The following is a 12,835-nucleotide window of genomic DNA, read 5'->3' as shown; positions in this document are numbered from 1 at the left end:
AGCATAACGGTACTAACCCCATTTACCAACAAGCACACACCAGACAGGAGAGACCTGCTTTTTCAGCTGCAAGGCCCCTTAGAGGTTATTGCTGTATATCTCCATCTCAACAGCCGAGGAACCCCAAGTTGTCAGCTTCTTTAACGTATGTATCTTCCTTGTGATGGCATTCCGGCCTAAAATGCTTCTCTCCTTTCTCCAATGGCTTTATTTATGGATTGAAGGCATCAGAAAAATTATCACACTAGAAACAAACTCATCTGCTTCCAGTGAGGCAATATTGTTCCGACTGTCCTCACATCCGAGCCGTAAAAGAAAGACATGCGCATAAGTGTGATGTGGAGATGGATTTTGTCTGGATGTAGAGATCGGCTGGAAGCTGGGCCAAGGATGCCTAGAAAGAAACTGTGTGGAGCGCCTCACGGGCTCTCCAGCAAAGGGCGGAAGTAAGCTTGGCGGCACTCCAATTCCTCCTCGGGCAGAACCGGCAGGAGTGGCCAGCAGATGCCACTCTTGCCAGTTCTATTTCACACATTTAAACTATTTTTTTAAAAAATGTTTTTACAGAAATAAGTGAAATAAAAGTAATAAAACTGTTATTTTAAAATATTAAGTGGCCAGAGGAATGCATAGTCGGCTCTGTGCTGTATAGTAGGTTTCTGATGGTACTTAAGCCAAGAGGAGAGTAGAATTACAAAAAAAAAAAAAAAAAAAAAAAAAAAAGTCTCAGGAGGTGATGTCCTATAAGGTCTCTGTGAGGATTAAATAGGATGAGGGTGTGAAGTTCACTTTCCTTTAGAAGTCTTCTGTTTTTCTTTTTGGTCAGAGACTGGGTGAGAGGAAAGGGAAAGAAAGATGCAGAAAGTTGAAGAGACTGATTTCAAATGCCTTTCCTTCTAAAACAGAAAATATGCTGTCTGTTGAGAATTTGGGACAGAAGGAAAACAAAACATTTGAGCAAAACAGCAATGCCTTGAAATATGCAGGAAACGAAAAGAAACAAAACAAAACAGTAAACCAGCCAGGAAATCCTGGCCTCCAACTGCTCACTTCTGCTTTCATGTTTTCATTCTGATCAGAGTCACAAAGCGCTCCAATTAAGGTGGCTTAAGGAGGTGAGGTGAGAGGAGGGAACCGGGAGGGAAGGAAGAAGGGGAAGCTGCAATCGGGATGTAAGTGGATGTGAAATAATTAATTAATTAATAAAATGCATTCCTAATGTAACCACAGCGTGTGTGCCTTACCCAGAACTCCAGCACTTGAGATCAGAGGCGCCAGAGCGTGAGCAGTGCCTGGGGTACACGGTGAGACCCTGCTTCAAACATCATAACACAGCAGAACACACGTGTGTGTCTTCAGGCTTGGCGTGGTGGTACACACCAGGAACACCAGCTTGCACAGGGCTCAGGCAAGATGGTCCTTGCTGGAACACTGCCCATGAATTAAGGAAGCCCTGTGAGAAGTCTGAGAGCTTGTGACAAAACTCCCAGGCAATGAGATGAAATTTTGTGGCCTCCATTCCTCCATAGCACGGGTTGCTCTTGACAGGGGCTCTTCAATAAGATCAACAGAGCCAAGAAATCTGGGCCCAGGGGCCATGCAGAGACTGATGTACCAACCAGGGACCATGCGTGGAGAGGACCTAGACCCCCTGCACAGATGTAGTGGATAGGAAACTCAGTCTCCATGTGGGTTCCCCAGTAAGGGGAGCAGGGCTGTCTCTGACATGGACTCTCTTGCCTGCTCTTTGATCACCTCAATGGCCACGGAGGAAGAGAATGCAGGCAGTCTAGATGAGACTTGATAGGCTGGGTTCAATTGGTAGGGGAGGAACACCCCCTTTCTGAGAACAAGGGGAGAGGAAGGGTGGGACTGGGAACAGACTTGGGAGAGGGCTACGATTGGGATGTAAAGTGAATAAATTTTTAAAAATTTAAATTAAAAAAAGAATGTGCTTCTGTGCCCCTCTCAGGTGTAAGTGGGAGTGGGTTAATTATGATTATGCATTGTCTCATCCACTATCACTCATCACTCGGATGATGTTTCCGAGCACAGGCTCTCCTCGTGACTGCATACAGCCTAAACTCATGTGACCTTTGCATGTGGCCTTGCTTAACCTTCAGAATGAGAATTGTTTGATGCTCTAAATGAAGTTGGCTATTGCATGAGACTTTAGTTTTACTTATTTTAGGCTCCAATCTACCAAAAAATAAAAAAAAAGGCAAACAAAGAAAGAAAAAAAGAAAAAGCTTTGAATCTGGCCAGGTGATGCCCTCTAAGGTCACTGTGAGAATTAAATAAAATGAAAGTGTGATGTTCACTTTTATTCAGAAATCTTCTTATTTCTTTTTCTTTTTGGTGACGGGGTAAGAGAAAGAAAAAAAAAGAAAAAAATGATGCAAGAGATGATGTTAGGAGAGCAGTAACAATCATGAACTGCAGGCCAGCCTGGGCTACACAGTGAGACCCTGATATACATACATACCTTTGGATCTATATGTATATATGTTCATGGAGAGAGAGAGAGCCAGGTCTCAGGAAAAGAGACCTTCTATCTACATACACATTCACACACAAGGACACACACAGAGACACACATATACACAAAAGGGTTCCCGTGTACTCGATTGATGAGATAAATATGAATTTAGAGGGGAAACTGCATGTTGCCGCACATGTGAAAAGTGTAACATTTTAATTCGGTGGGAAAGGGCTCTAGAGAGCGTGTCAGTAATTTGTAGGGAAGGGACAACAAACAGCTCATCCTACGCACCCGCTCCCGGCCTCGGGAAAGCGTTGTACAGCCCACCTACTTCCCTGTGTGTGATCCTCTCGCCCTAAGGAAGAGCTCATCATTTCCCTGCCCACAGCCTAGGACTTTGTCATGTGATTTGGCGTGGCCAGTCGAGCCCACGCACCACCAGTATACTGTGTTCGCACAACCTGCAGAGGCACAGCAAGTCTGGACACTTCTTCCCACACTGCCTTTGTCATGAGAAACGTGTGTGGCCGCACAGGAGCGGTTTTGTTCACAGCAGTGTGAAAAGCAGGGTCACTCCTGAAGAGATTTCAGCGCAGGTTTTCGATATGTGAGGAACACGGAAACAAGTTTACTAGCACCACACAGATACATTGTTTAATTTAGATGTTTATAAGTTACAAGGCTTTAATAACAAATGAAACATTTATTGGGAAATAGTATACATTTTGTCTTAATGTCTGTGACTGATTGGCAGAATCACCCCTTTGTTTCAAAGTTCAGCAAGTGTTTGACCACACTGGCACTGACTAACTCTCTTATATATCCCTGCTAGCAAATATCAGAGAAAACACTTTGAGGGTAAAGTTAGTACGATGATACTTACTGGTAAAATGCATTAGTAAAGCCCATCTTGTTTGTGGGGTGGACAGACACAGGAAAATAATTGTTAATTTGTTTTTAAAAATCCTATCATATAATGCACATAATAATCACATATTATCCACATAAAAACAATCTCTTGAGACCTGAGAATCTGCTATAGCGGCAAATTTTTCTATTCATTCATGTTCTGTCTTTGACAACTCCGCAGCAGACAGCAGCTGAATTTCTCTGCAATGGGCACTATTGATCTTCAGTGTGACAGGATCAGGGCCTGCGCACAAGGCTGGCCACCTGGGAGGGCTGTCCCATTAGGTTTACTATGGGGAAGCTCCACCCTAACTTTGGAGGAGAAAGCTTTCGCTTTTTCCTGCTTTTCTTTGTGTCTTGCTGGTGCACTCACTGGCTGGACTGTCATTTCCTCTGACATCAGCTTTTCAGCTTTCTCACATGGACTGAAGACCAGCGTCATCGCTCTGGTATTGCTCTGGCATGGCTCCAGCATTGCTCAGGTAAGTGTCCAGGCCGTTAGCACCAGACTGCGATGGCTGGGGCATCCAGCTTTCCAGTGTGAAGACAATTACCACTGCAGTTATGCAGACTACAGCCTGCAACCCAATTCAATAAGTCCCTTTAAAATACATTATCTATCCTGTTCCTCGAGACTAGGGGTTCTCACTCTCCCTGATGCTGTGACCCCTTAATACAGTTCCTCATGTCGTGGTGACCCCAACCATAAAACTGTTTCATTGCTACTTCATAACTTTCATTTTGCCACTGTTATGAATCATAAATAGCTACGTTTTACTAAAGTCTTAGGTGACTCCTGTAAAAGGGTCATTAGACAAAAAAAGAAAAAAAAAAGAAAGGGTCATTAAACAGAATCCACCCAAAGGGGTGTGACCTACACATTGAGAACCTCTCCTCTAAAGAACCCTGACCAAAACTTAGGATCACTGGAATTTTAAGAATCTCCATCTTTCTGCTTGGTTAGCAAAATAAAGTATTTAACCTTAAGAAAATAGATTGTTAAGGGTAGTTAACATATATGAGCTATAAAGGCATAATGGTACATAAACATTATAAAAACAGCACACTGCTCATAAGTATATAGAGGTAGGCCTTGAAAATAAAATCCCAACATCTCATATCTTCTCTGTTTTGCTGCAAAATTTTCTATTTAATACTTAACATGAGCACAAATTTTTAATAAAAAATTGTATTACATTTTTAGAACCATGTTTATTGAAGCACCAAAATTCATAAATAAAATTAAAGAAAAAAAGAAAACAATGGGCCAAAATCATATCAGTAGAGAGGATGTTGTCTATGTGTTTATTCGATATGACTGTTCATTTGATATTTGCTGAGAGATTCAATAATGCTTATAGTGACTTAAAATACTTTCTCCTAATTCTTATTTGATCCATTTTAGCAGTGACAATAACACTGCATTGTACAGTATGAAGCTGATCAGGGGTTTATTTATGTGTGTGTTTAACTGTATGATATAATTATGGTCCAGCCCAGGCTGTGAACATCAACATTTTCTTGGTATAATTCACTCAAACATGCTTGTATTCAGTATAATAAATTATGACATTTTAAAAATGATCCTGATTGCGGTGATCTGCCTGTCAGCTTCCTCTTGAAAATCCATAAATATTAAGTGGTCTGAAACCCTGATAAGCACCCAGACAAGAAGACGGTGAACATGGAAGCGTCAGGAAGCCAGGAGTGAGAAGGGAGCACCAAGCACCTGTGTTTTTGGAGTACCCCTTTTGCGGTTCTTCCAAGTTTTGAAATGTTCAGAGTACTTGAATTGGGAGCCCCGTAGCCATGTGAGGAATGCATTTCCCGCAGAACCCTCCGCATCTGCCGTAGACTTTGGTTCCATCCTGAAAGGGGGAAGAAGTAGAAAACACAGGAGACTTTTATACAAGCCTGTACCTGTGCAGAGCGCAGGGAAAGTGCCTGCTTTGAATCATGTGGCTGGAGCCCGAGCCAAGGATCCGTGTAAGAGCTGATGTCTAATGAAGGTCATGCGTGGGCCCAGGGGGACAAAAGGATATTATACAAGGTTGACCATGCAGACATGTGAGTCACCTTCTACCCCTTTCTCAATCTTCTCATTAGCGCATTTCAAAGATGCACAGCTGGGGAACTGCAGAACGTGGTGTGACGGGCAGAAACAGAAACAAATGGGTAGCAGATAGACGCCACGGTCAGAACTGGACTAAAACAGGAAATAAGCTCGGGCTGATCATCTGAGTGAAGGAAGCCAGGATGGGGAAGGAGGCATGTACTGCCTTCATTGTACTTACAGACATGGAAAAACTAAAGTTGAGGCTGGAGAGATGGCTCAGAGTTTAAGAACACCGGCTGTTCTTCCAAAGGGCCCTGAGTTCAATTCCCAGCAGCCAGATGGCTCATAACCATCTATAATGAGATCTGGTGCCCTCTTCTGGCCTGCTGGCATACATGCAGGCAGAACACTATATACATAATAAATTGATTTAAGAAAGATGAAGGAAAGAAGGAAGGGAGAGAGAGAAAGGAAGGGAGGGAGGGAGGGAGGGAGGGAGGGAGGAAGGGAGGGAGGGAGGAAGACTAAAGTTGGAAGGGTAGAAGGAAATTTCTTGTGTTTGGGACTTTGTGAGACAGAAGAATGTTGCTGTCAGAAGCCCTTAAACTCCAGAAAACCATAGCTTTCTAACAAAGAGAACGGTATTGAGAACAGCTTTGTGGACGTCTCTTTTCTTAACTATAACAGTGGGAAGTTGAGCTTATTATGTTTTGTGGAACATGAATATGTTCTCATTGCCACAGTTGTGCTTGGCTTTTACACATCTCGGTTTTATGCTTGGGTACCAGACTTCAAATATGCTGCCAGGAACATTTTAACTTGATACAATAGGTCCTCCACAACTTACCTAAGCAACTTAACTTCAGGAATTACAACAAATAGAAAAAAAAATTGAAAGATTTTACTAAATATTATTATCTTCTAGTGAGTTTAGCAAAGACGCATTTTTTTTTATATTCAAGGAAAATATTTAAAACCTGGATACATAAAAGCCAGGCTTTTCACGGAGTTCTCTACATTTATAGTAAATTAAGCATAATCGCGTATCCTTCAGCAACAAAATATTTTAAGACTATAACATGGGAATATTATACTGCATTTTGGTTACAAATATTCACTTTAATTGGAATATTACATGGCTTTTTTTTTACTCTTTTATTTTTATTTTATTATTTTATTATTTTAACTTTTACTTTAAAAAATTTTACATGTCATTTTTTACCAAGATAAAGAAAAGCTAAAAAACACTGGAGAGGGTGAAGGCTATGGGGGTTGATTAAAAGCCATTAAATGAGAGTACTCACAACCTAGGTTCACTTTCCCATACAGGATCTCTGCCCTGCTGTTTGACTTAATAATTAAGTAATTTTAGTAGTTATTATTTCTAGGACATGGGTACAATGGTAAGGTTTCAAAATGAATGTTTCTTTTCGGGTGTTAGCATATTTAGATCCAATATTTTAAATAGAAGAATGAGGATATATTATTACCTATTTCAAGTTTGTCCTTCCTCTTTTAGAAATATCACATACGACTGATAATTTTGTGTGTATGTGTACAACATACCTACGTGCTCATGTGGGCATGTGGGTTTGTGTATGCGGGGTAAGTGTGCACGTATGTGAAGACATGTAGAGACCAGAGGTGACATCAGGTGTCTTCTTCAATATATTTCAACTTTGTTTATTGAGGCAGCATCTCTCATTGGAAGCGGTACTTATTGGCCTGGCTAATGAGTTATAGGAACCCTGCTTTCTCCATTCCTCCTCTGTAGCACGAGGACTATGATGCAGGCTCTGCTCCACATGCTTGTTTGGAAGGCACTTTCCTGACTGAGCCATTTTTCTCTCCCCATACAACTATCTATGTAGATAAAAATCACAGTGTTTTCTAGATAAAGGTAAACAAGAAAATAGGAATATCATATAGATAACCCATATTCCTGAAAAACACTTTGAGGATATTTGTTAAATGATTCAGTTCAATAATCCATTCACTGAACCAAAGATAAATAGAAGATAAATAAGCAAGAAGATAAGGCAACTCCAATTTGAACTTTGAGATACTGGACCCCATGACTCCATTTGGGTTTTGTTTGTTTGTGTGTGGTTTTGCCACACTTGAGAGTTGAACCTTGGACTTGAGTCCTTGCTAGGCAGATACTCTACCAAGGACCTACAACCTCAGCCTTCTTTTCCCTTTTGTTTGAGAAAAAGTCTCACTAAATTACCCAAGCTGACTTTGAATTCACTCCATAGCATTGCCTTGAACTTGACAGTATTCTGCCTCATCCTACTGAGTAGCTGGGGTTATAAATCTATGCAACTAGGCCTATTACAGTTAAATCACCACCTTTTAAAAATACATGCATGTTTTGTCATAAGGTCTAAGCCTGAGATTCATGCTCATGTGTGTGGAGCCCATATTTGAATTTGTGTGTGTCTATATGCGCATCAATAAACTGGACTTGTTCCCACCCACCTTGTTATATGTGGCATATTCACGGTATACCGTAAGGTTCCAGTCATTGGCCTCCTGTGGGTTTGCACCTGAGGTTCAGTGCTAGCTCACAGCACAGAAATGATTCCTGTGCTCCTGGGTCCTGCGGGACTTACTTGAGATCTGTGGATGATGACGGAGGTATGCCTCCCCTGAGCAAGCCACTTTGCTGTGCTGGAAATCTTCATCCCGGTTCCCGCTAAATTAATGCTGAACTGCCCCTGCATCGTGAGAAAATAGAAACATAAAATGTTTACGAGTATTCTTCTCTGAAAGCATCAAGCGACTCAGGTTATTTTGCAAGGATCTTAAAACAGGTTAAGAAAGCTGATGCACCTTCACTTAAAGAAAGTGAACTAGCTAAGGAGTTTAAACTCAGACTACAAAGACATCTTCTCAATTACAAGTGCAATCAGAGTTAAAACCGTGTCATGCTAAAGCAGCTCCGGCACACTGTGCTCTCTGACGCCTGCAGCCAAGAGAGGTGTCCATTGCTCCCGATGAGCACTGAGGATGTTTGGTCTGAAGGATGAGGTCCTGTCACAGCTGGTGAGCCCTTAATGGAAGAATATCCAAGAGGACTAAGATGTACCAAACTTTAACAATTCTTGAATTGACTGCTTAATTGATAGTTTCTGTGGTGCTCCATCTGTTTGAAGTATTTTCGTAATCTTTGTTATTATGACTCCTCCCTTCTGTACTGAGAAAATTACTCCTTTAACTGCCAACTCAAAACTGCTGAACGTGGCATTTTCCTCAATCAGATCAACTTTTTAAAGCCCCGGAAGGATGTGTGGACTGCAATGGCACACCGCTTACACATTATCGTTTGTGTTCCCCAGAGGCTTGTGTCACTCAAGATGTATTTTTTCTGTCAAAATATTTCAGGTTACTTTGTTGGCAGTAAACTTCAACATGCTGCGCAGCTATACACCAGAGGGGAAGCCTAAGAAAGCCCTTAGTAGACTACAGTGACTTTTCAGCTCCGATGAACACCAGCAACAACTTCAGGTCACAGGGGCTAGAGTCTGTGGTGGTTTCCGTGTTCCAGAGACTTCTGGGTAAGGGAATAGTCTCCTCCCGTCTTCTCATCATAGGAGGGGATTCCTCTGTGAATGCTGGGTCTTGCAATGATCAGCAGCATCTGGGACATTGATGAGACCCAGGATAGAGACTCTCCCTTAGCTGTGCCTCCGACCCTAATAGAGCTCTGAGGAAGGACAAATTTTCCCAAGCCTTGAGCCCAGGGAAAAAACACTCAGAATCAGTAAGGTACAGTGAGAGCTTAGGCTCCGAGGCACGAGGCACCACAGACTTCTGACTCTGGAATCTAAGAAGGTGAGACATGGCAATACCCCAGGCTTTACAAAGGCAGGTAGAGCAGGAAGAATTCTTGGAGTCAGAATGTGACATGGGCCCTGAGGGAGGCCAGCAGCAGAATGAGGACTTTGAGGGCTTTTTTCTAGAGATAAGCAGGTGCCTCTCAGCAGCCTGCATCATGGACTAGTCCAGTTCCAGGCTGGTGAGCGTGAGGATATTTGGTCTGAAGGATGAGATTCCGTCAAGCTCTCATGCTCTGGAACAGGAGGCACTGCATCTACTGGGCTCTTCATGTCTGTACAGCACCTGAATGTACTGTTGTGAGGGTAGGACAGTTTCTAGACATTTGGTCCTTGTCTTGCTCCAGGCCAGCTGTGCCAATAGAAGGTACTACTGCTTCAGCGCACAGTGAAGGGCTCAGTTCCGGGTTGCTACCACACTGTGGTGCTAGAGCAGTTCTCAACCTGTGGGTCTCGACTCCTTTTGGGGAATCAAATGACACCTTTACAGGGGTCGCCTAAGACCAACTAAAAATACAGTTGTTTACATTACCGTTCATAAGAGTAGCAAAATTAAAGCTAGGAAGCAGCAATGAAAATAATTTTATGATGGGGGGTTCACCACAACATGAGGAACTGTATTAAAGGGTCACTGTCTTAGGAAGGTCAGGAGCCACAGTGTTAGAGAGTGGAGAAAATACTACCATCCCGCCACAAAGTTTAAGAACAATTAAATAATCTGTTGCAGAACCCTCCCACCCCAGGCTCCATGTCCAAATTAATCAAAAATGAGTCACTGGGTAAATACAGCAGGATTAGCATGTAAAATAAAACATTTTAAAAATGGGGAAAAATCTTTATAACTTGGCATTTGATTTCTTAACTCAAAAATCCATAAGAAATAGTACACCTGATTTCATTAAAATAAAAGAAAAACTCTTACTCGGAAAGATACGTAAGCTAATGGAATGACAGTTCAGAGAAAAGTGGACTGTTAGCAAATGTCACTTCTGGTGAAAGCCTTTTGCATATTCAGGATGTATAAAGAGCTCTTGACACTCCCCAATCAGAAAACAAACTCAGTGTCAAATACAAGCATAGACCTGGACATTTACCTCATTAAACAAAAACACAAATGACAAATAAGCCCAGGAAAGACACTTGGCATCATTATGCACTAGAAAAAAAAAAAAAAAAGGTGAAGACACCATTGGTAGACACCACTGATGAGAACACTAACAAGCCAATGAACACAAGCTTGGCCATTCCAAATGTTGGCAAGATCGCAAAGTGACAAGGACGTTCATCTTTGATGGCAGAAAACCAAACTGGTGTAGCTCCTCTCTACAACCTGCACCATAGAATCTGCAGCAAAAGACCCAGAGATTTAGCCTAGAGAAACGTGTGTGTGTGTGTGTGTGTGTGTGTGTGTGTGTGTGTAAGCCATAGTTCTCAACACCTGGAAACAACACCAGACTAAGAAAGGTACTGGCATGATCCCCTGGCATTACTGAAATGTGATTACTTCTCCAACTCTCTGGGAATCAAATATTAATTACAAGGCAGGAAACAAGGTCCACACCAGGACTCTGTGGGAACATCTACCTCCCACTTGACATATGTATTCCCAAGTCACACAACACTCTCCGACTCCATCTCACGTTCACTGTGATGAAGTTTATTTTCTCTAAAAACGCCATATGTGTTTGTGCTCTTTTTAGCGTTCATGTCCTGGGGTACTCTGTCACACGCAGACACAGAGGATGTGGGTTTGATGGATCCCAAACAACGGGAGACGTTCTTCCTGTGGCCTCAAGCATCTGGAAGGCATTCATGCAAATGTCATGTAACTTAACACAGAGTCTGGTTTATACATTTGACAGAACTTCTCTAAAAATACGGGAAGGTCTGTATTTTTGGTAACTGTAGCTCGGCGCACACAACTACAGACTGAATATAGATGACACGGCTCCTTTCAACAGCATCTGCCTGTGCCCAGCTCCATCTAATTTTGGCACGAAGCTCTGCATTCCAGAAATGTTCAGAACTGCATGAGGGGGTATCACGCTCGGATGGTAGAAAATCATCTTACTGCTGCTTCTAGGGCTATATGAAAGCTCTGAGAGAGGTTGTTGACATGGGCTACCTGTCTGTCCAACTATAACCTGAGATCGCATACTTCACAGCTACGCAAGTTCTTTAAGACAATTGTGAGGAAAAGGTGTTAGGAGGAGAGAGAGAGATGTTTATCACATCATTTTAAAGCCCTAGTAAATAAAACCTCTCATTCGCATTTGATGCCCATCAAGAAATGTCATGTTTACGGTAATTGTCTCACCATTAAGATGCTTCCTAGAGGGAGAGTTCACCAATGAGATAAAAAAAAAAAAAAAAGAGCTTGGATTCTGCTCGATAATTATGTGATTTACTTAGGAGATTTACCAATCTCCTTTGAATTTTGCTAATATCTCTCACTGAGCAAACTTAAAGCAATACATGGCAATAAAGACCAGATTTCCAGAATTGGGCAATCCTTCCGAACAGCAGTGTTTGGAAGGCCACATCTCACCAAACTGTTCACATATCTTGTGGTATCAAATATATGGCCAGATGGCTGAGTTAAAAGGAGAAGGGTTGTTTGGAGAAAGTTCATTAATTCTGACATGAACTGGCCATTGAAGAGCTAATCTTTATGTGAGAGGGTCAAAAGGACAATGTCACCAATAAAAGGAAGCCATGCATCATGACAAACACCATTTATGATGGTGGAACGTTCCAGGTTACACATCCTTGACATCAGAGGATGTTTCAGAACAGACAAAAAGGTATTTGAAAGGGAGGGAATGTCAAATGGGAAGGAACATTCTGGGGAGAGAACTGAGAGGAGTCCATTCTAGGAGGTAGCCATTTATCACCACGTGAGTAGAAACATAGACGTGAGTACATTTAACCAGCCTCCGTGTCTGGAGGAGAACACAGGGCTGATCTGCAAAGGTGTCTGCTTTCAACCACATAGGCAAGAAGACTGGAGAGATGGCTCAGGGGGGTAAATGTGTCTGCTATACAAGCACGGGGAACAGAGTTCAGATGCCAGCACCCATGTGAAAAAGCTAAGCGTGGGTTAAGTACACCTGTAACCTCAGCAGAGACAAGAGGGTCACTGAGGCCTGCTGGCTGCCAACCTAGCCCCAGGCTGAGTAAGAGACCCTTGTCACAGAGGGATAAGACAGGGAGTGACAGGCCAGGACGCCTGGCATTCTTCCCTGGCCTCTATACATGTGGACTCGTACGCACGTGTGAATATGCCACAAACAAATACACTTCACTTGCACACATACGTGCTAGTGTGTGTATGTGTGTGCGTAAAATCAAGAGAAAACGTTCTTAGAGAATGCCAGGTTGAAGAACTCATCACTTAAAAACACTGTCTCCACAACTCATTCTCAAGTTACACAGCAAACAGAAATTTTGATTTAGGAAAATCCATTAAATCTAGGGAGGAAGGATGAAATCTATAGTATCCGTGTCTCTCCCCCCACCCATCTCAATGAGACGAGAGTTCTAGTACTG

The 12,835-nt window shown here is 42.3% G+C and overlaps 1 protein-coding gene across 1 annotated transcript in view; it reads right to left on the bottom strand.

The window, feature by feature from the left end:
• Positions 1-5,041: 5,041 nt before the first annotated feature.
• Adamts20 (ADAM metallopeptidase with thrombospondin type 1 motif 20) overlaps positions 5,042-12,835 on the bottom strand; it is a 119,153-nt gene continuing 111,359 nt past the window's right edge. The window contains exons 38-39 of the mRNA XM_055627018.1: positions 8,063-8,167; positions 5,042-5,259 (exon numbers count right to left, since the gene is read on the bottom strand). Of these exons, the coding sequence (XP_055482993.1) occupies positions 5,170-5,259; positions 8,063-8,167 (195 nt within the window). The 3' untranslated portion in view covers positions 5,042-5,169. The remainder of the gene's footprint in view (positions 5,260-8,062; positions 8,168-12,835) is intronic.

This window comes from Psammomys obesus, unplaced genomic scaffold (genome assembly GCF_907164565.1).
Source record: "Psammomys obesus unplaced genomic scaffold, mPsaObe1.curated_primary_1811, whole genome shotgun sequence".
Classification (NCBI taxonomy): domain Eukaryota; kingdom Metazoa; phylum Chordata; class Mammalia; order Rodentia; family Muridae; genus Psammomys; species Psammomys obesus.
The sequence above is the reverse complement of the archived record's forward strand: the minus strand, read 5'-3'. Positions and strand labels throughout refer to the sequence as shown.